The following is a 21923-nucleotide window of genomic DNA, read 5'->3' as shown; positions in this document are numbered from 1 at the left end:
GATAAGAATGAGGTCATTGATTTATTTTTTCCTCATTATCTGGCAAGGTTTCAGTTGAAGCCTAAACCCATTATCTCTGTGGAAATACAAACATGAGTTGGTCCCTTGAAGCAAGTTAATTTAGTTTGAAAACAGTTAGGGAGTTACCTTCTGAATTCAATCAGCTAATAACTCCTGATGGATATGGGTCATAGCAGATCAAGGCATCGTGCTGGTTCAAGCTGAATGCAATTCCAGGTGATATCAGAGAAGCACATTTCCCTTTCACACCGAACCACGGCTGCAGCTTCCAGCCACCATCTCCAAATTCTCCATCAATAAAAGAGACAAATTCATGTCCGGGGGGGAACATCCTGGGGACAAGAACAGCTGCAGTGCCTTTGAGCCATGGCTCCCCCAAAGCTTTCCCTTCATGCAGGGAGGAAATCAGCAGGGGAAGGACTTGTCCCTTCCAGCCAGGCTAAACAAGGCCCCTCTGCTCCCTCACAGTAATTAAACTGCATGGATGTTAAAATCCAGCCCCCACCACCACCACCACGGCCCAACGTGGGATCCATTTTCTATTCCCAGGCAGCACACAATCCCTGTTTGCCTGCGTTTCTAAAGAAGTAGCAACACTCCTCATGGGCTAGCAGCCCTGTTTCAGGCTGGGCTGGGAAAATGTTTCCAGTTTAACGGCCAGGTTAGAAAATAACACCACGACAGAAACCCTGACAGGCTGGAGTATGCTGTAAAACCCGCTGGTATCACTGTAATGAAGGGGAAGCAAATGGTGCAAGGGCAGCACATTGTGACTGTTCCCTGAAGGAAATGCAGGTCTACCGCAAGCTAAGTGCAGCTCCCTCCCACAGAAACTATTTTTCATGTTACATGAAAGCAAATTTCTTCCCATTTCTTCCCAATATTACCTCAGGACATTAGCTGGATTATAATTCTTGTGTTTTTCCAAGCTTATTTCCACCTTAATTTCATTTTGAGCGCCTGATTAAATTTACCCTTTCCGACGAAACAGACATTCAATTTAACTCCAGCTTGACGTTACCGTCACACTGAAACACAGTGCTCACGGTTGTGCTTTTAGTTAAAGAGCAATTTTGTCACTGGTTTGAAGAGGCGATCCCTAACCACAGCTTGTTGCGCACCAGCTCAGAAAGCAATCAGAGCAATACCACATACAGCGCAAAAAGGGGAGCCAGCCGTCTCTCTTCAGGGAGCTACCACGCACTGAGTTACAGGACGAGGGAGGCCGTGTGTCATGCTTGCCCAGCACATTTTACCTTTCCCAAATGACTCTTTTCATCCCACCAAGATGCACGGTGGGACCACATGCAAGGTGAAGCACCAGTGTTCATTTTGTTTCCTCATCCTTCGGGGAACTGAATTCAACACCCAAAAGCACGGGGCTCTTTGTTTCATCAGAGCAGTCCTCAGGGCTCTCCCTCTTTCACGTGGCTCGATCAATGTGGCCTTTTGGCTACTTTCTCCCCTGGGACTCTGAGGGGAAATCCAGGCTACGTCTACATTATATCAGTACAGAACCCATGGACCTCTGGGGTATTTCACGTGCCTTGCTCCCAGGCTGACCCCCCATAAAAAAAATTACTCTGAAGAATTATATCGGATCAGATTGAAGGCCCATTTTTGGTCCAGTGTCCTGCTGCTGACAGGAGCCAGTAGCAGATGCTAAGGGAAATAATTTTTTAAAAAGAGTCATTGTGCAGGCCTTTTCCCTGCTCTACGTCCAGCAGCCAGCAGCCAGCCACCCAGGGGACTCCTGCAGCAGAGACATCATCTCTGTGCTGCATAGCTCTGGATGGCTTTATTTTTCCTATTACTTTGGTCACTTTTGAGCCTATCCAAACCCTTGACACCCACAGGACACTGTGAGGCTGGTTCCAGCATAATTGCACATCATGAGGAAAATGTTTGCTGTTGTTTGCTAAACTGCAACCCGATAATTCTATGTGATGTCTCTCATTCTTGTTCTCTGAGAAACACAAATAATCATCTGCTACTTATTTTCCCTGTGCCACTCATGATGTCAAACACGGCCATCACATGCCTTTCTACCTTCTCTTTTTCCCTCTGAGGAATCTATTTAATCAGTCTCAATTCAGAAGCCACTCCATATTTCTGCAAATACTTGTCAGATTCCCCTGTTCCTTTCCAGCTCAACTCTGCTTTCTTAGACAGGGAGACCAGAACTGCTTGCAGTAATCAAGAGGTGACTGCACAACAAAATGATTATTTTGTTTTCTGTGTCTTCCCTAGTAATTTCTGACAATCTGTTTGCTGTTTTGAACATTGCTCTGCCCAAGCCAACATTTCTTAGAACCACTCATAGCCAATCTGAGCTCTGTTTCCTGAGAGGTAACGGGTAATTTAAAGCCCATCTTCAGCAACATACAGTTGGGTTGATTTTGTCCTGTGTTTGTTATTTTGTACTTGTTGGCTCTGATTGCATGCTGCCATTTCACTGCAATGTCACTTGGCGTTGTGAGATTTTTCTACATTTTGTAAGGCAGATTTTTATTTTTCCTACCGTTAATAACTTAGTTTAAGAAACACCTAGTGCATCGCTATTTAGCACATTTTCCTGGCCACTAATGAGTATGCTGGACATCACAGATCTTAGCACAGACCCCTGTGGTATTTCATATGCTACGTCCTCCTACTGAAGGAGCTGCCCACCTATTCCTACCCCTCCCATCCCCTTCTTAGCTACTGATCAGTCCCAGAGGGGATCTTTCCTTTCAGCCTACAGCAGTGTTGCTTCTTCAGGACCTTCAGGATCTTTCCTAAAGTCCCTTTTAAAAACTGGTGTCAAATTGCCATTTTCATTCTCAATGGGCCTTCAGTACAGAGGATTTATGCGAAGGGGATATCTGTGTCTTTCTGCTTAGCAAGTTGGCTTTTGCTTCATTTGCAACTCATGTGGATTGCCCATTGATGGAAAGTTTGAACCCCCACAGCCGCACTGACCCTTCCCTTGATGATTCTGGGTTCATCGTCTTATTGTTATGGTTACTCATCTAAAGCCTGAGATGTTAAATAAACGAATGCCAGGGACAGAGTTCTTCTAATAGCATCCAGTCATTTGGCAACAGATCTGGTAGTTATTCCAAATTAATCTGGTTATTCCAAACAAAATTTAATTTTGCATACATACTTCAGTGCTTTCTAATTCTATTTGTTTTTATGTTAACAGGCTTGTTTTTACCTTAGCCCTTTTCTGATTTTTCACTTAATGCCTTGAAATATATAAACGTGCAAGTTTCAATGACAAAGCAACTCACCTCCTCAGAATATCGCACAAGTCCTTAAAGCTTTATACATACAATAAATTAAAAACCACCAGGATCTTAGACACTGTTTTGCATGTATGAAGTGCTATCTGTAAAAGAATTCAATCAGAAAATTCATTACAAAATGTGACAAGTGGCCCGAAACCTCCAGACCTAGCTGCAGTATAGTGTATACAGAATTTTATGAAGTGGTGTAAAGAGAAAATTGTTTCCAGAAGGCATCAGACAGATAAGATAGTAAAGATAAAGACTTCCAGACAACAAGCCGGAAAACAGACCACACAGCAATGCCCAACAATACGCCAGTATAATCAGGTTACCAATGTTCCAGTTAGCTCTGAGCAGGTAGGTGTGTACCCACTCATGTGAAGTAAGACTGGACATTAAAAATGCTCTTGTCTCTGAAAACAGATCTTACGATGTATGTTGATATTGATGGATTGTTCTCCAGTGATGAGGCAAAAGCTACCAGTGGAAGAAAACTAATGAACTGGAGTTTTGTCACTGACAGCCGTGTGTGTGTGTGTACAGGGACATCAGGATGGACACAGGAGCTCATGGAGTGCTGTAGAAACACATGCATCGAGCTTTGCAGCTCACATGTCTTTTTGAAATTGAAATGTGAAACAGGTACGGTGGTGCTACTTTCCCCTTGTGAAACGCGTTCAAACGTTTCATTTCAGATGAAATGCTTTTTGGATGGGGCCGTTTATGTCACTGGAGCTACAGCAAGTGCCACTAGTCAATAACTAGTATCATTTACTGCAAAATTTAGTGTCCAAAAATACCTCCCTCCACAGCACTCCAGCAGCCAGGAGGACACATGTATAATGAATATTTCAGTTCCTAGCACTCATAAAGAAAGGAAAACCCAGCCGCGTTAGATCCCAAACTCAACCACATTTGGACAATCGCTGCACAGAAGCGCAGTGTGAATGAACGGTTTCCAGCTAATTAAAACCTAACAGCCACAGCAATGTTTCCAACTCAGCGCATCTCACTAATGTTTCCTCTTTTTTTTTTTCCACTAATATTCATTTCATGTAATATTTTAGCAGTGTTTGTGTCTCTTGGTGCAGTGTAAGTCCTGATGCCCAGAGCTAGGCCAGCTTCCTTGCATCCATCTTTCACGCTAAGCGGCTGTACCCAGCACTTATGTACAGCCACTGTGCAGGACCACAGGCCAAATCTGACCCGTGGCAAAAAAAAGATACTCTTCAATCCATCCGTGTTACCATTTCAACCCCCCTGACTTTTTAGCATTTAGATTTGGCAGTGCTGCACAAAAGACTCATCACTGTCTTTCTCCCAGGTAATTCTTGCAGCTGAGGTGGATTTTTTTATATTACAAGTTTGTCTTTGTGACAGGACAAAGATACATCTGCAAAATTCCAGGAAACCAGTTGCCTGACAGGTCTGGGGCTTTTCTGTACCACTGGGGACGAGGGAGCAGGAGCGGTTTCTAACAATTTATTTCCTCTGCTGCTGTGCCAAGAAGCATATCGCCACTGCTGAGCAAACCTCACGCTGCTGACTTGTGAGGGCAGCACCGGCACCGACAGCGGGCTTCAAACCACAGACTTCCAGGCTAAAAGCAAAAATCCTAGCAGTTTCTGAAAAACAGCCAGCCTCTGTGGCTGCAGATGGAGCAGATTTGCATTTTCTTTGAGGGGGTGCAGAAGGAGGTAGCACACTTAGTGACCGCTATTTATCCTGTCACCTGGATCTTCTGATGGCTCTTTATTCATCATTTTTCAAAAAATCACCCATCCAGCATTAAAACAGGGCTAGGTAGGGTGTCCGCTAAGCGAGGTGGGTAGGAGGGACATACGCTGGGCTGCTGGTGACTGTCTTTTCCCACCACCACCCCCCCGATAACCACCCTGCAGCTCTCCCAGCGTTATCAGAAGCGCCCAGGAGCACCGAGATGAGAAACGCGGACGTGGTGAAGCACGAAGCGGCGTGGGATTGCAATGAGCTGCTGATCCTTAACAAATAATTTGGTAAACACAAACAGCCGTTCCCTACGGTGACCTGTTCTCGCACGCCCTGCAGAGCTGCGTGCCAGGTGCGAGAGCAGGTGACTTGCACGGCGCGCTGCTGCTACCTGCAGACAAAACCCATGGCACTGCCAAGCCTGCTCACCACAGCTGGTTCTGACTTTTCCAGTAAGTAAACTGGCCTTAGAGGTAATAGAAATTAAAACACAAAAGAGGCGATTTGGGGCATTTTTGATGGGGCATTTCTTAACTTATTCCTTGCTCTAAGCAGCCATATGTTCCAGTCTGCTCGTACCATGGCTACAGGCTCACCAAGAATACAAGCGTGGTATCAACCCTCCCTGAAATGGCAGCACATGTTGCAAATGACCTTGAAGACTGTTTTCCTACAGGAAGATCAAGAGATATGGAACCTGACTTTTTTTTTTTTTTTGTAAGTGCTGCTTGTTTCGTTTCCATTAAAAATACCATCTGGCAGGAATCTAATCTCAGAAATCAACACCCAGGTCTAAGAGAGGAACTCTGCCCCAAAAACTATTCTGTGTTATCAACTTCTTTAACTGAGAACTTCAGCTCACTCAGCCAACTTTTTATAAGCATTTCAAAGCATACGCCTGAGGAGAAATTCCATTTAACAGCTAGCGGTGCAGCAGGTCAACACAGCATTTTATTTCTCTTACCGATGCCAGCCATCTTAAAGATCTTTGAAGGTTTTGCAGTTTTAAAATCTTTTTTTAAAAACAGGGTGCATTTAATGCTGCCTCCCACACGGTGAACAGCAGAGATGAGATGAATTCTGACAAGAGGGCTGCAGCTCCGCAGTCACCCTGCCCTGCCCGTACCCGTTTTGGGGCGGTTTTGCTGCTTCTGAAAGCACGGGGAGCACCCCTAAGCATCAACAAGAACTGTGTGCATGCTTAACAGCTGGAAGCAGAGATGCGATTTTATTTTCATATTCCAGCATGACCAAATCCACTTTTGTGCCACTTTAAGTCTCTAGATTCCATACAGAAGAAAGTGCTCACAGTATTTTGGTTTTTATCCTTTTAATTTCAGTAGTTACATTGCATACCATGCTTTACCATACCCTTCACAGAAGAGAGCAGCAGATACAAGCAGATCAGCTGCACAAGACCACAGAAATATTAGTCTCTTCTAAATGTTTTCCTCCTTTTTTTGATTCTGTAGTGGTGAGTAAGATAGTAGGGTATAAGCATACAAATGCATTGCACACAAGCAGTATATTTTAAGTGTAGTATCTTGAACACATTTATTATCTTGAAATCCCTATGCTTTTATTTAAAGAGTTCATAAACCTGCAAACTTGTCTAACCTTTTATGAATCTCTTCTGAATCTTCTGTCTTCTACAAATTCTATGAATTTATGAATCTTCTCTTCTGAAGAAAAAGTAAGCAAGCAATAAAACTTTTAGATGGTAATTCATCGTGGGGTTTTGGTTAGTTTTGTGTTTTGTTTGTTGTTTTTTTTTTCTTAAATTATGGGAAAACAACAGCACTCTGAAGTTTAGATGTGGTAGATCAAATATTGGCTCTTGCACAGAGCCATGGCTTCTCAAGGTCCCATGTGAAGCTGACAGCCCAAAGCAGAGAAGGAGCTTTGGCTCACGAAGTGGCGAGGTTTGTGTTGACTTAAATCCATGTACAGTTCACCACCAATACAGCTTAAATGCTAAATTAAACTGTGAAAAATACATGAGGTAATGGAAAGAGATTCAAGAGAGATAGCTATACTATATTATGTCTATTTCATTTCCAACGACTACGAAATTTTGCTTTGCAAGGAAATGTCTAGGTCCTTGCACTACACCGAGCTGACATGTTCAAAGAGTTGAACCTCTGAAATGTATGCAAAATTGAATTGGAACAGATAAGGATATTGCCATAAAAAAAAAAAAAAAAAAAAAAAGGTAATGTCTTAATTTATTTATAGTAATTCTAAATGGAGCAAAGAGATTTCCGAAAGAGCAAAAAAGAATGAAAGTTCAATATATTCAGCTTAGTTAAAGTAGAGATTGTAGTTTTCCGGACTTCTGCTTAAACTCTCAGGAAAAAAAAAAATGTATGTAGCTAGCAAAAAGGAAGTAGAAAAAAAAATCAATTTCAGTACTCCATAGTGACTGGGTTAAAAGTTATCTTCTGTAACATATTTCCACTTCTCTTACTCTAGTTTTATGGATAGTTTTTGTCTCACTTCATCCTCCTCTTTAAAGACTACTTTAGTCTCCCAATTTCTTTCCTCTTAAGAGACATATTAGAGAAAACTTGTCACTGAAAAATTATACAAGGTTGATTATCTTTATTGTTCACAGAAATTGGGGTAGATTTAAGCATCGAATATATCTTTTCATCTTGCATTTCCTACACTTGTGGGTTTCATAATTTAAAAACCAAAACAAAACAAAAGCTTCTGGTACCAGATCCCCAGATTTTAGAACGTTATGAGCACTTGCAGAATACACTTGAGTTGTTTTAATCGGTATAACAACATCTTACTGCCACCTAGTGGGCAATGTAAAAGCGACCAACACATTAAAGTGATCTGGTGAAAAGCGATTTTACTCTTTCACATGTCCAAATAAAAGAGAAAGAAACCCTAGATATTGAATGGTGCTAGAGGGTTTATAATATAAAAAGGCTTAGCTTTGCAACCAAGGAGAGAGAAGAGAAGGATGCAGGCAGGAGTAAGAAGAGGAGATGGGAATTCTTTAAGACCATTCATTATTCCTGTATCGTGGAAATGTCACCTCCTCTTCTCTGAATGCCTTGATGTGCTCCATGCCTTGGGCAGCAGGGTCTACCTTTTCAACCATTTCATTTTCCTCCACTTAGCCCAAATGAGAAGTACACACTACACGCATAATGTTAAACACAGCTTTAGTGACCACCCACGCAAGAGACATAGACAAGTATGAACAACCATCAGAGACCTCTGTCTCCATTCCGGTCTGAGAGGATGTGGATTTGGGTTTCTACAGGGTTTCTTTCCATCCACAAGGCTGCCATGGCAGGCCCCTGTGAGGGCTGGAACACTTCTTGTCTTCTTGTCTGAATTGAGGAGCCAAATTTTCCCCATTTTTGCAGAGGCTGACTGAACCAGGGACTTAGGCAAGAATGAGCTGGCCTAAGTGCAGACCTCAGGAGGCGGAATCAAAGTCAGGACCCTGAGGGCAGATGCCTACAAACCAATACGAACAACGCTGGCAGGGATCACTGAACTTGACACAGCTGGGGTTATCACTCTGTGGGTGAAGGGCTCCCTTCTGCCTGGTCAGCAGCACTGCACAAAGTTAGCTGGGCTGGTTTTGCTCGCATTCTCACAGCTGTGACGGGCTCGGGCAGGTCTTGATGTTCAGGATTTCTGTTCAGGTGTGGTACCTCAACTCTCCTGGGTAGTCCAACAGCTTTTGGAGGATTGCATACTCCTAGCAGATGCTGTTCAGTGCTGGTTTTCTCTGTCCTCCCTGGTTGGTACAACTGTCCAAAAATTACACTAATGATCAGAGAAATTTTGGGCACTTTCTTTTCATAATTGTTCTTTAATGCAATGAGGATTCAAATACAAAGTAAACACATTTACCCACCTCCAGGTGATAGCCAAAGGAGAACTGATAGGGCCCTGCAGGGATGGCATTATTTATTGGGTCAAGGAGACAGCTTTGCAGAACTTGTTTATTTTCACCACTCTGTAGATTCTGTCATCACTTGCACAGGCAAAAGAAAGGTTTGACCGGATGGTGCTTTAGCAACTGTATTCCCACATCTCACCATGACTAGAAGTATCAAGTTGAGCGCTCTGTTTTGTCATGCTCAGTCAAACACATTAATGACATGCTCAGTCCTGTTACTGTCACAGGAACCCCGCAGGGTGTCTGACATTGATACCGCGAGGAAACAGACTCGGTCCACTCACAAGGAGGAGAAAGGGAAAGAAATTAAACACAACTTTCCTGTGGGTGGTGTGTTTGCAGAGGAAAAATATCACTTCATCCCCAAACACTGGCATATGCCCCAGACGTAAGCTACAGGAGTAAGTAAGTATACCTGTTACACCTCTACACTACCTAATGGTGGACTTCACAAAGCTTCAGTTCATATTTAACCAGCAGTATCGCTTCAGCAGTGACAGTATTAGCTGCAGTCGGAAGTCAGAATGAACCTCCCATAGAAACAAACACCACTGCCTAGCAATCCTCAGCCTGACAGGATCCTCAGGGACCCTCAGCAGTCAGCAGACACACAGCTAGCCCCACTAGTCTAGCCTTAACAAGAGCCAACAAGGAAAAGGCTTCTCTAGTTGGTAGTTTTAATTGTGGTCATTCTGATCCAGTAACACTTATAGAACAGATGTTTTCCACCATCCTTTCTCCAACAAAGTCTTCTATGCTATAGATTTTCTCTCGTTCATGACAAGCAATACAATATATTTGTTAAAATGTCCTTGTAAACCATGAGGAGAATAAAACCAACTGCGAGTTTCACCAGCACAACACTGAACATCTGCTGCATCTGTTCCAGGAAATGGTGACAGGCCTCTTGCTACAGCATGCTACGCTAATTTTTCCAAGATATTCTTATATTAGGTCATTTAAATGTACAGACAGAACCTGTACAACCATTTCTAATCTACTTCAGTATCCTAAATCACTCCCTGCTTCTGTAACTTACGTGCCATCGTGGCGATGACACCCTGCCACAAACAAGCACTTGCCCAAACTGAATCATACCTGAGGGCCTGAATATGGCATGGCTTGCAATAACACAGCCTTTAACGCAGCTGAGGAAAGGAAGGATTTATAAGTTTCACTCTGGACATGGTAAACCCTACCAACTTCAGAAGAGCAGTACAAATGGATGACGTTCAGCACAGTGATGAATGTAGCGGAGTATTTCTCTTATTTCGTATTAACAGCATAACTTAATTTCATCAATTTAAGCACAAAAATCAGTCCTTGATTTAAGTATTTCATCACTGGACAAAGAAAGAATGGCGCCTGTGTTCTCCATTTGGACACTGAAGATTGATATATATTTGCATTTCATTGTGGATTCTGTCTACAAAATTTTTCATTTTTTTATTATGTTCAGAAATCTTGATAGTACAGCAGAAGCCAGAAAGTCTTTCTTGCTGCTCTTTTGAATTCTTTTTAATGCCTACACACACATAATCACATATGAACTTCAAATTAGTGCTATTTAACATTATATTCTGCAGATAAAACCTATTATCTTTCAGCACTTCCTTCCCTCAAAAGTGGCCTGATTCTTTTCTATGTTGCTGCATTGATTTTATTGGTTTTCTCCTTCGTTTATTCGTATTCTGGAAGATCTGCAGGATGTTAACATTATGAGAAATGCATACCTCTCAACCTCTCTTCTTTTTTTTTCAACTTCTCAGTATGACTACTCTTCAAATCATTACTCTTTCTTACAGCTCAAAACACCAGCAAAAAGAGAAGAGCGGGACAACCATAATTATTTTCTCTGTGCATGCATGGAGGCCATGATTGTCACTTCCCTTACAAGCAGTGAGATTTAGGAAAGCTTGGTATTAAGTTCAGTAATAGTAGAGATGGATCATGTAAGCCAGTATTCTCTCACCACATTTTAGCAAGCTTAACCATAAGGTCACCTGAACCCGAAATCAGTGGGAGTACAAGGACTCTTCAAGCACTTTTATCCACCAGGCCCAGAGTGCATAACACTTTGCACAAGCCAATGGGCTTTGTCCATCTTCCCTTTAATGACTTGTCCCTGATAGAGGAGGAAAGACAAACTTAAACAGCCGCATTGAACTGAAGATCAGATTTTATCCTGCTTCCAACATTTTTGGAAGTATAATCAGAAACTGGCCACCGTCAACTCACCGTGAAAAAACAGGACAAGGGGACTTCATGTGCCATCAATTCCAGTTCCCCTGCAGGTAGACATTTAATACAACTTTTTACAATTTGCTCACTGCACACTGATCAAGCCCTGTAGCTGTGCAGGTATTTTGCTTCCATACCTGTCAGAAGGTTGTTCCAGAAGCTTCTTTGTCTCATCCTTGGTAACCTTCAGTCTCTTGAGCTGGGCAAATATGTCTGAGTATGATTATTCCTGTGACAACATCAGCGTGAATGTCATTTTATTTGCATGATCTTAAACCTGTAGAACCTAGAGTGGAACTGAAAAGCAAACATGATAAGATGTGGAAAGAAAACAAACTCCTGGAGAGGAGTATGAGCTTTGGGAGAAGGAAACACTAAGATCACATGTCAAGAAGTGCAAGCATGCCTGTAGAGTCATGTTTCTCCCACTTCCTTGAAATTATTTTTATGAATTATCTTTTCAAAGTGTGGTTTCTGTTGTAGTAAAGCCAGAAAAATAGTAAGATGTGTTCAAGACAAAATATATTATGACAGATGCATTGCTAATCCCTTCTTTTACTGAGGCCTGTATTCTTTTAAAATGTTCCTCAGCATTTTCTTTTGGCTCTACACTTTACATCCTGTCTGGAAAGTTACATCCCGATATGTTCTGTATTATTTTTAAAAGCTAGAAATGGTACTGCCCCTTCTGGCACAGGTACTGCACCATCCTGAAAGTACATCTACCACAGATCACCTGCAGAGATAGGATGTGATGCAGATGTTCCTCTGTCAAAGCCTGAACTACCGGTTTCTCCAGAGGATAGCATCCACAGAGCTCCGAGTGCAAAAGATTGATGGTGCCCCCACTTTCAATGAGGCATACCTTCAGCTTCTCACACCTTCACTTTCAAGGATCCTGGTTACAATTTAACTGTCAGACCTGAACTGTCTCAAATAAATATACCTGGCAAAGCCCTGCTCAGCCAGACGCTGTGCTGCAAAACCTTACCTACAGCTTGTCACAGTTTACTTACCGTCCTCAAAATTTTTGCTCGCTGCTGAATTACCCTCGAGGTATGCTTAAGTGTGACATATGCAGCTACTCTGCAATATGAACCACATTTTACTCGGCACTGAACAAAATGGTCTCTCATGAGGCAAACAAGCTGGTATTAAAAGGCACTTTGTAAGCCTCGGTTCTGTTTAACTACGTTCTTCATGCAGCCAGCACCTGCATGACAAGGGGCTCGGCTCGTTCACGAATTGATGCCTATATGGCAGCCATTCAAGGCTTTAGACCTAAAACTGTATGTTCGTTTGCGTTTAGTTCATGTACTAGGGTAGAAAATAAAAGCTTGGGTCAGTATAGACGGATGGATATAACCACGTATGACGAAATGCCCACAGAACCCACACTGCCGCAGATAAGTGATAAAAGATGGGAGAAATCTTGCTGCGGTCCCCTCCTGCAATCACGCACGGGACTACACACACACACGCTCTTTTCGCCTTTTCCTCTATTCTTTTTCTTTGGAGAAGCACAGAACCGACCCCCTCACGGGCGGCACCCCCTCCCCCCCCCCCCCCCGCTGATGCCGGCGCAGCCGCCGTGAGGCGAGGCCGGGGGCCAGGCTCCTCCCCGCCGCCGCCCCTCGGAGGGGACGTGCACTGGCTCGGCGGGCCATGGAGGCCGGGTGGCGGTGGCTGCGGGCGGGCGGCAGGACACGGGCCGGGGGCAGCGCCCTGCTGGTGGCCGTGCTGGCGGTGCTGCTGCTGCTGGTGCACGGCGCGGCCGCGGAGGCGGAGGATCCGCGGCCGCCTCGGCAGCGCGGGGACGAGCAGTGCCACTACTACGCCGGAGGACAGGTCTACCCCGGGGAGGCGGCGCGCGTGCCCGTTACCGACCACTCGCTGCACCTCAGCCAGGCCAAGAGTAGGTGCGGGGCCGGCGGGAGGAGGAGGAGGAGAAGAGGGGTGCACGGAGCCGTTAGCGACCGTGGGGAACGGCGGGACCGCCACGTCAGGCCGAGCGCCCGGGGCGGGGCGCCCTGTGCCCGGGGTCCCGCCGTGAGCGTTTGTGTCCCGCCCCGCGGTTCTATCGTGGCAAACGGACGGCTGATCTAACGTTTAACAGATGATCACCGAGGCCTGCCTTCACAGAAATAGGAGTGGGTTAGGAGAAACGCGCTATTAAACAACACACGGGCATGTTTTGCGCGCCCGCTGCGGTCCGAAGTACTGAAAGGTCACCTCACGCACATTTTACCTCAGGGAAACGGTCGTGCACGGGTCTCCTGCAGCGCCTCGCACATTGCAGCACCGTGAGGGCAAACACGCAGAGGGCAGACGGATTATACATCCATACAACAGCAAAAGAGCTACTAATTAGACAGCAGTACTGCTCGCACTCATCACTGGGTTTGGTTCATCGCTTTTGTGCCTGCATGAGTTAATTGTTCTGTGGCAGATGCAGGTGCAAACAGCTTTATTGGAGTTGCAGTGTAATAATGTTCAGGGGCACTTCTGCCCTTGGAAAGTCCAGTTTTGTGGAGCAGAGAGTGCAAAGACGGTGTTTTTTTTTTTTTAAACTACTGGACATCTTTCGAGTAGTTTTAAGGTTTTAAGTCCTTTCCCTGCACCAAGCCAGGACATAACTTCCATTTTAAATGTTTACTAACAGATGCAATGAGGAAAAGCTACGTGTAACCAATATTGTTTGGTTTTTCCTCCCTTTGTAATGCAAGTTATTACAGAATCACAGACAAGTATTTTTAAAGAAAAAGTCTTTAATTTAAAAAAACATCTCCAAATACAGCACATTTAATCTCTCTGCTTCCTTCCTCCTTATCTGAAGGTTAGCTGACCTTCAGTCATATCCTACACCGTGATATGATTGGGGTGGCTGTGTGTTGGTTTTTTTTAAAGAACAACATATTTGAAACGCTTCTGAAAAGCTCTAAATAACTCAGACATCAATACCAGCATTCACTTGAAAAACAGTCCCTTACCTACAAAGACTCAATAAAAAGGCATTGGAGAGAAGTCCTGAGCTTGGTATATGATCAGACAGAATTCTACAGAAGAGCCAAGAGGAAGAGCATTTCTTAAAAAAAAATTCAAAGTAAACTGAAATTATCAGTCATGGCTACTGATTTTCTGTACTTGCATTACTGTATCCCTTGTGGGTTATACAAAGTGAAACCAACAGAGACTGTTACCACTTACAGGCATGGCTGTGTCTGATGTTCTGGGGTATTTTTTTTGCGATCTTTGTTGTATATACCCTCTAACTATATTTTGCAGCTGTGGGTTGCCTGAGAAAAGACGACTAACAATGTAGTCATCATCTAGATAATAGTTAAGATTCCATATATTTTTCTCAACAGCAAAATAGTTTCCTGGAGCTGCATGTCAATGTCCTTGATATCACAAGTATACTCAGATCAGTTGGGTTGGACCTTATATCTCCAGCATACCCTACATTTGTCTCAGAATTCACATTGAAAATAGTACCTATCAGAATAATTTCTAATATTTTAAAATTCAAGGTTAGTTTCTTTCAATAGGAATAGTAAATACCTTTCATCGGTTTTAGTTTGATTTCTTTTAATACAGCCATCTTCAAGACACAATTTGCTTAGGAGTTGTAATTTAACATATACTGCATTTTTAGGCATTTGCTTCTAAACATGTTGTAGCATGTATTTTCATGTAGACTTGAACTGCAAGTAGATTTTCATGGCTGAAGAGTAACAATATGAATTTGGACCATCTTATGCGTCTGGTTCACAGCAGTTATTCAGACCAAAATAGTGTAGTTTCCTGAAATCTAAAAGAGTCTCTCCTTCAGTCTGACAGATGTTCTGTCATGAGCTGCTAGTGAATATGTGGTTTGTTAAATATGCAGAGATAATGTTTGTGTGGCCTTGATTATGTGATTGTGTGAGTGATTCAAAAGGCTCATATAAAGCACAAGTAAGTCAAATTACTTTCCATGCATACTTAAATGTACAGGTCTTCATCATTCTGTAACCTCTGCCAGCTTTGAACTTTCTAAAGTAGTATGTTTGTTTCTGTAATTGTGTGTGGTAGGTTGTTTTTCAAGCAAAGGAAAAGAACAGTCGTCCTTGTGCATGAGCTGGCTAATAAGCAGCTTTGTTTGAACATGTGCTTTGTACTCTGACTGTAATTTGAATGTTCTTCCTATTCCAGTCTCCAAGCCAGCACCATACTGGGAAGGAACAGCAGTCATTAATGGAGAGTTTAAAGAGCTGAAATTAACCGATTATGAAGGAAAATATCTTGTGTTCTTCTTCTATCCTCTTGACTTGTAAGTATGACCTGAGTAGACAAATCGAGTGCACCTACACTAGACCACTAATTCATTCATTTTTCTCTTTTTTGGGGGGTCTTTTCTGTTTGGAAAGGGTTTGGGGAAGAAAAACAGAGCGATAGAAGAAAATGCATTATTTGCTTTTGTATTTTCATCTTGCATTGGTAAAATTGCAACACAATATTTGTCATACTGGTGTGTTCGCTGTTTTGTGTCTCCATGTAAAAATAAACTTTGGTCTGTAGTACCCAGTAGGCAACTTCTACGTTTCATATTATGCTGTAAGTCGCTGCTGCTGACAAAGGAGAGCATCCCATCTGTATTTTCCAGAGCATGTAGGATGTTAGGAGATGGTGTTTTCCCTTTAAGTTCATCCCATAACATCCTAAGAACATTTAACATTACTCTCCTTTATTTGCAATGCAGTAAGTCCACTGGCTGAGTGAAAACATTTCTACTTTCTACGAAACAATCCCATTCTTTCCCACAAAATGAGGAAAAAAGGAAGCAGTATAGTGACAAAGATGCATAACTAGCTTACTTTTATATAGAGGAATAACTTGCCTCTTGGCCCTTAGCTTCAAAGCCCTAGAAATTGTGATTTTTTTACCACTTTATTTCTTCTGTAGTGGAAAATTTCAAGTCAAAATAGTCAATATCTGCAGATGTACACTGTAACAAGTTACCAATATATTTCTCTCAAAAACTTGGCATGTTGTGCTTAAATTCAGCCCCTTAATATTCATAAAGTCTAAATGAAAGTAACTGTAAGAACACTTATTATCCAGATTGCAAACTGACTGACTGTAGGTTTCTAATATTCAGTAATACACTGTTTGTATCAAAGCTAGAATCAGACTGGAAAACTTGTCAGGCAACATTTTGGTAAATAATTGAAGAAGCAGTAAAAAAAATAAGCTGAAATATTTCTGATAAGTACACCGCTCTTTTTTTTTTTTTTTACTTAAAAAAATTAACTGCTTTGAAAAAGCAACTTATTAGTTAAACTGAGAACTTACTGGATATTCATGAAATTTTGACTATATTTTCTTTTAAATTATCTAGTACATTTGTATGTCCTACTGAGATAATCGCCTTCAGTGACAGAATTGAAGAATTCAGAGCAATAAATACCGAAGTAGTAGCATGTTCTGTGGACTCAAAGTTCACTCACTTAGCATGGTATGTATCTTATGCTTGTCTTTTACTAAAAATTATTCATGGGTCCATCTGAGCTGAGGAACTGTGTCCCCAGATTTATAGCGTGTGTAGGTATATCATAATGTGTAAAAACATGACGCTATTGATACAAATGTTAAAAATATTTTTCATTGGTAAAAAATGTTAACTCTAGTGTGTGAAAAGTACCTCTATCTTTGAAGCTTGTTTAATATGCATTGCTTGAAATATGTCATGTTCCAGTCCAAAATACGTCAAATACAAAAAAAGAGATAAGGACGCCAGTCTCTGTAAAAGTGAGTTGCACTCTCCCAGCTCATTAGTATGTTGGACTACACTGGTATAAAGCAAATACGACTGTGAAGAAAGAGGTCTTTATTAGTAGATATGGCCAAATACTGCACAAGTTCTACTGAACCATAGATAGTATTCATCTTCCTTGTGTGCAGAGCAAAAAAGAGAATTGTTACTTGCACAAAATCCTTCTGTCTGTACTGTTCTGGTTTTTGACTTAAGTTGGTGAAGAGAACATAAATCTTTATGAAGAATACATGTGTATCTCGTTTCTTTCAAAGGATTAATACTCCGCGAAAACAAGGAGGACTTGGACCTATGAAGATTCCCCTTCTTTCCGATTTGACGCACCAAATTTCAAAGGATTATGGTGTATATCTGGAAGATCAAGGGCATACCCTTAGGTATTTCACTTGATTACAGTTTGTGTTGTCTTGGAGTAGTACTTACTGTTTCACATCTAAAGATGCATTTGGAACTTCTCTTTTACTCTCTCCATTGAGTGATGTATATTAATACCAAAGTGGTTTTTGTGTGTGTGTGTGTGCAGTAGCACATCCCATGATCTTACACTGAGCACTTCGAGCTCCCGTTTATGGTATATTAGCAAGCCTGCTGCTAACTTGCAGCATATACATACAAAAGAGCTTACCTTCTCATTTACACAGTTTAAATGTTACAATAACACCTCATGCCAGTTATCTATGTCCTTATACAAAGAAAGTAATTTGTGTTAAGGAACTTTCATATGAAGTCTTCCTTTAATTCTTGAAAAATATGAGGACTCAGCAGTCTGATTGGGGTCATAGTAACCCCCCACAGATGCAGGCATACTTCTTCGTTGACGAGCTATGCAGCACCAGAATGTGGTACTGTTGCAAAGCAAGAGCAGTTTTGACTTGAGAATTCATGCCCAGGGACAAAATAAGTACTCAAGAACACACCAAAAAAAATAGCCGTAATGAGTCAGAACAGGGGGCGTATTTGATAACCCAATGTAACAACAGGCATCAGCAGATGCAAGGGCAAGGCAAGCACACAGCGAGAATTCCCCAGAATTGCTGTTACTCAGGGACCTCCCAAGTCAAGACTGGAGTCAAGACTGCTGGTAACTAACAGCTTTAAAAGTTGTATATTTTGTAAACTTGATCAATTCCTTTTGGGAACCACCTAACGCCATAGCATCTGCAACATCCCCTGCTAGGGCCTGCCAAAGTTTAGATTTACGTTCTGCATGAAAGTATCTTTTTGTTCGTTTTTAATTTGCCCTCGGCTCGTCTGATAGCCTGGGTAGAGAACAGTGGGTCAGTAGTATTCTAAGGAGGTGGGGGTATTGTATAGGACTCGCAGGGATCAAATTCCTCCCATCCAGCAGACATAAAAGTGTGTTTGAACACAACAATGTAATTAGTTCTGTTTCCTACAAAAAATATATTTTTTTTTTTCCACAGAGGCCTTTTCATAATTGACGATAAGAGAATCCTTCGACAGATCACCATGAACGACCTTCCCGTTGGGAGATCAGTGGATGAAACTCTCCGTTTGGTACAAGCATTCCAGTACACAGACAAACATGGAGAAGGTGCTCTTTTAAATTCTTTCAAGTTGAAGATAGTTTTACTTACCCTGAAAGTTGTCTTTGTAGCTTTTGGAAGGAGGTTACTCAGTAGCATTAGAGACTAGCCTTACAAATTGAATGAAGTGGTTTGGCTGTACTGCGACAAGATTCTGTGGTCCTTGTTCCCCCATAGGCTGTTTCTAGTGTAGTAATTTTCATTTTGCTTCACATCTATGTGAACTCAGAGCATAAAGCATTGTGTGCTACATGTCAAAAGCAGAAAGCTCTAAAAACACCATGCCCTGAAGAACCAGGCCAAATGTTTCAGTGTGTTCTGACATCCTGAAAGAATTGAGATGCAGGCAGGCCTTGTCCTTTATCATTTGTTGATGATCTGTGACAAATAACTGAGAGTGCTTCACATCAAGAAACGGTGTTACTCTGTTAGGCTGCCATTCCTGTGTTCTTTACGAGCACTATGTGATCATTTTCCCCAGACAAAGAAGCTTTCACTGACTTGTCATTACTCTGTCTCAAGTATGGCTGGCTAGATTCCCCCACTACAGTTCAGGCATAGGATAAACTTCTCACATTTTTTTTAAATAATACGTTTAAACAAATACATCAATTAGAACATTTGTTCAATTGTTAATACACATATTCAGCAGCTTAGCCTCCATTTCAACTCAGTTTCACTTGGTATTTAGAAGTACCTTTAGCTGAAGGTACAAATCAGTACTATGCTTTGCTGTACAGAATTTTAAAAGCTAAATGCTGATACTTAGGATTTGTGTACTTGAGTAAGGAAATTGAGTCTCTTATTTAGATAGAAAGCTGTCTTAGAGAATCTTGATCTGTGCAGTGTGTTTCCAGGATATCACTTTTTCCACCTGTACATGAAAACTTTGTAGCTTCCGCATGAATGCTGAGAGCCTCCCTAGAGGTTTTACTGGATTCTTTGCACAGAACAGGAGAAAAAGTTCTTCACAGTTCCTGAATTGTATTTGTTGTATGTATTTTGTCTGATAGCACACCTTAAAGCGTGGTAACACAACATATCTCATTGGGCTAAAGCCTCACAAGGAGAGTTCTGAATAGATGTGCAACTGTACCGATAGTCACAGCATTTAGTTGCACTGCATGTGAACTGCATGCTGTAGTCCCTTTTCTCCTTAACAGGGCTTCAAATAAATCACTCAGTCTCTTCTGGGAACTCTGAACTGAGAAGGGTAGATAGGTCTCTGTGTAGTCACCTGAACTTTATCATGAAACTGTCATGTCCGGACAGAATGGGTGTTTGTTTTTAGATGCTATTTTGCCAGTACTTTGTCTAAAACAGCATGAGAATTAAACCAAGGTATAGACATCACCCAGAAATGGGCAGTTTTCAGTTAACAGAAGTACTGGGTGGTATCAGTCATGAACTGGTACTGACACCATCCCTTGTATAACAAAACCTGTGTATCTATTAGTGGCAGATACTTAAATCTGACACTTAGTGCTGTTTTACTTCGAGTTCAGAAAGAGAGTTCAGAAAGGGAAGCGTGTATAACTTTACTGAGTACAAAATTTAAGTGTGTTATTTTTACAAACTTTTTTTTTTCTCCTCCAGTTTGCCCTGCTGGTTGGAAACCTGGCAGTGAAACAGTAAGTCACTTTTGATATTTAAATGCATGTGTTCTTGGAAAACACACAATTATCATTTCCACTAAAATCAAATCCAAACACTTTGCAACTTCCAATAAGGTGATATAAGTCAACTCACAACATTATAGCTAAAGCTTGAGTGGAAGTTGGAAGCTCCTGCTTCCAGTTATTTGGCCATACAAAATCTTGGTTCTGTGGAGTCTGCGTATGGATCCTAGGCACTCCCCAGGAAAAATGACGCAAGCTCACAGGCTGCTTTCAGCTCTGACAGAGACAGTGTGCTACTATCGCAGCTCCAGCAGAGAGCACTGCTTTGCTGTGCAGGAGCTCTTCTGCCTTTCTCAGTACTCACCTATGAGTGAACACAAGCAGAAGAGCTAGGGTTCAGATAAACACCCATTGAACTCGTTTGTCTTCTCTGCGCTTGGGTCAAGCCTCAGCAGAATAACGAAGCTTTTACTAGAGGTCTGAGCTGCCTAGTTCAGATGAGATCATGGTCGTTAATTTGAGAATGTGGCTTTCTTCTGAATCGTCTGGTGATGACTGAGCATTGTTGTTTCAGAGCTCTCTCAACAAAAAGCAGGTCCCAGCAGCCTCTAACTAAGGAGAGTAGTGAGCATCTTAATTGATAATAAAAACAAGAATGTTTCTTTACTGGATATGAAAATTTTCCAGGACGATTGGAGTCACCTCTTTAAAGCTAGCAGAAGATTGTCTTAGTGGACAAAGCTGTATAATAAGAGCATAAGGTGAAAGAGGGCTTGCCGACCTCATAGAAAGACGCATTCTGGCACTGAAAGTTCTGCCCTCCATAACCACAGATTACCTAATAATACGTAGGCAGTTCTCTTTCTCCTCTTTGCAAAAGATGCAGATAACTTAAATAGCAGGGTAGTTCAGAAACACTTTCTCAAAGATGTAGCCATGCCTTGTAAATGTGTTTGATTTAATTAGATCAAACCAGAGGAAGCCATGAGAGTGTGGTGGCCAAGGGAAGAACTGTAAGTAAATTCTAAGGCACTTGATTACAGATACTAGTTTATTAAAATAGCTTGTTCTGGGGGCAAGTGACATAGAGGTATTTGCTCTCATCTGCCAAAACTCTTCCTTTGGTAGGCTGCACTCTCTCTTCCCCCAGTTAATTAAATATTACTGCTACTGCTGTTAGATGTCTTTAAAGATGAACAGTAATCTAATATCAGGTCAAATGATAAATTACTCTTCCATGTGTTGCTTGTGGGTTGGCCTTGGCATCATCTTTTGAAATACTGTGCTGTTCTGGTTTCACAGTTTGTTGCATTTGCATGGGTTTGTTTTTAGACTAACATTTCCCTTTTTGTTTCTTGCACAGATAATTCCAGATCCAGCTGGAAAACTGAAGTATTTTGATAAACAAAACTGAAGCTCACTTCTCTTGAATTACATAGGTCACGTTCAACTTGATTTTTGCCAATAAAATTTCCTTAATTTTGTTAACTTTCATGAGTTTGATTAATATATAACTCTAGTTGCTTAGGTGCAAGTCTAACCTGTTTGAAGCACGGATACTTCATTAGTTATTCCTGTGAAATACATGTTTTCCCTGAAAGTTTTGGTTAGGTACTTGTGTTTCCCAAAAGATATTTTTCTTAGCAAAACTTACAAATCTAAGCCCAGACTGCTCTGGATAGACTGCTTAATTTCGGCAAAAATCTTGTCAGCTTGGTCACACCCTAGAAGCTAAAGCTAGAAAAGAGT

The 21923-nt window shown here is 41.8% G+C and overlaps 1 protein-coding gene and 1 long non-coding RNA gene across 3 annotated transcripts; one reads left to right on the top strand and one right to left on the bottom strand.

The window, feature by feature from the left end:
* Positions 1–7910: 7910 nt before the first annotated feature.
* LOC118245777 (uncharacterized) lies at positions 7911–12610 on the bottom strand. The gene is made up of 4 exons (XR_004777969.2): positions 12210–12610; positions 11331–11490; positions 11191–11240; positions 7911–8800 (listed from the first exon to the last, which is right to left on the bottom strand). It is a non-coding gene; the product is annotated as an uncharacterized LOC118245777 (long non-coding RNA).
* Positions 12611–12802: 192 nt separating this feature from the next.
* On the top strand, positions 12803–21662 carry PRDX4 (peroxiredoxin 4). Of its 2 annotated transcripts, XM_035542304.2 has the most exons (8): positions 12803–13108; positions 15388–15505; positions 16574–16690; positions 17263–17385; positions 18433–18563; positions 20152–20186; positions 21141–21187; positions 21538–21662. In XM_035542304.2, exons 1-8 carry the CDS (start codon positions 12859–12861, stop codon positions 21539–21541), a joined length of 825 nt encoding a protein of 274 aa, XP_035398197.1. In that variant the 5' UTR covers positions 12803–12858; the 3' UTR covers positions 21542–21662. The 2 variants fall into 2 exon arrangements, with proteins under 2 accessions (XP_035398197.1, XP_035398196.1); XM_035542303.2 differs by lacking the exon at positions 21141–21187.
* The last annotated feature ends 261 nt before the right edge of the window (positions 21663–21923 follow it).

This window comes from Cygnus atratus, chromosome 1 (assembly GCF_013377495.2).
Source record: "Cygnus atratus isolate AKBS03 ecotype Queensland, Australia chromosome 1, CAtr_DNAZoo_HiC_assembly, whole genome shotgun sequence".
NCBI lineage: Eukaryota > Metazoa > Chordata > Aves > Anseriformes > Anatidae > Cygnus > Cygnus atratus.
This window is presented reverse-complemented; position numbering and strand designations above follow the sequence as displayed.

What these genes read in the sequence shown, in the direction of transcription:
- PRDX4 (XM_035542303.2), top strand. Translation starts at nt 12,859, where the DNA reads ATGGAGGCCGGGTGGCGGTGGCTGCGGGCGGGCGGCAGGACACGGGCC. An exon ending in TTCTTCTATCCTCTTGACTT is followed by an intron (nt 15,506 to 16,573) that starts GTAAGTATGACC and finishes TAAATTATCTAG; the next exon opens with TACATTTGTATGTCCTACTG. An exon ending in GGAAACCTGGCAGTGAAACA is followed by an intron (nt 20,187 to 21,537) that starts GTAAGTCACTTT and finishes TTTCTTGCACAG; the next exon opens with ATAATTCCAGATCCAGCTGG.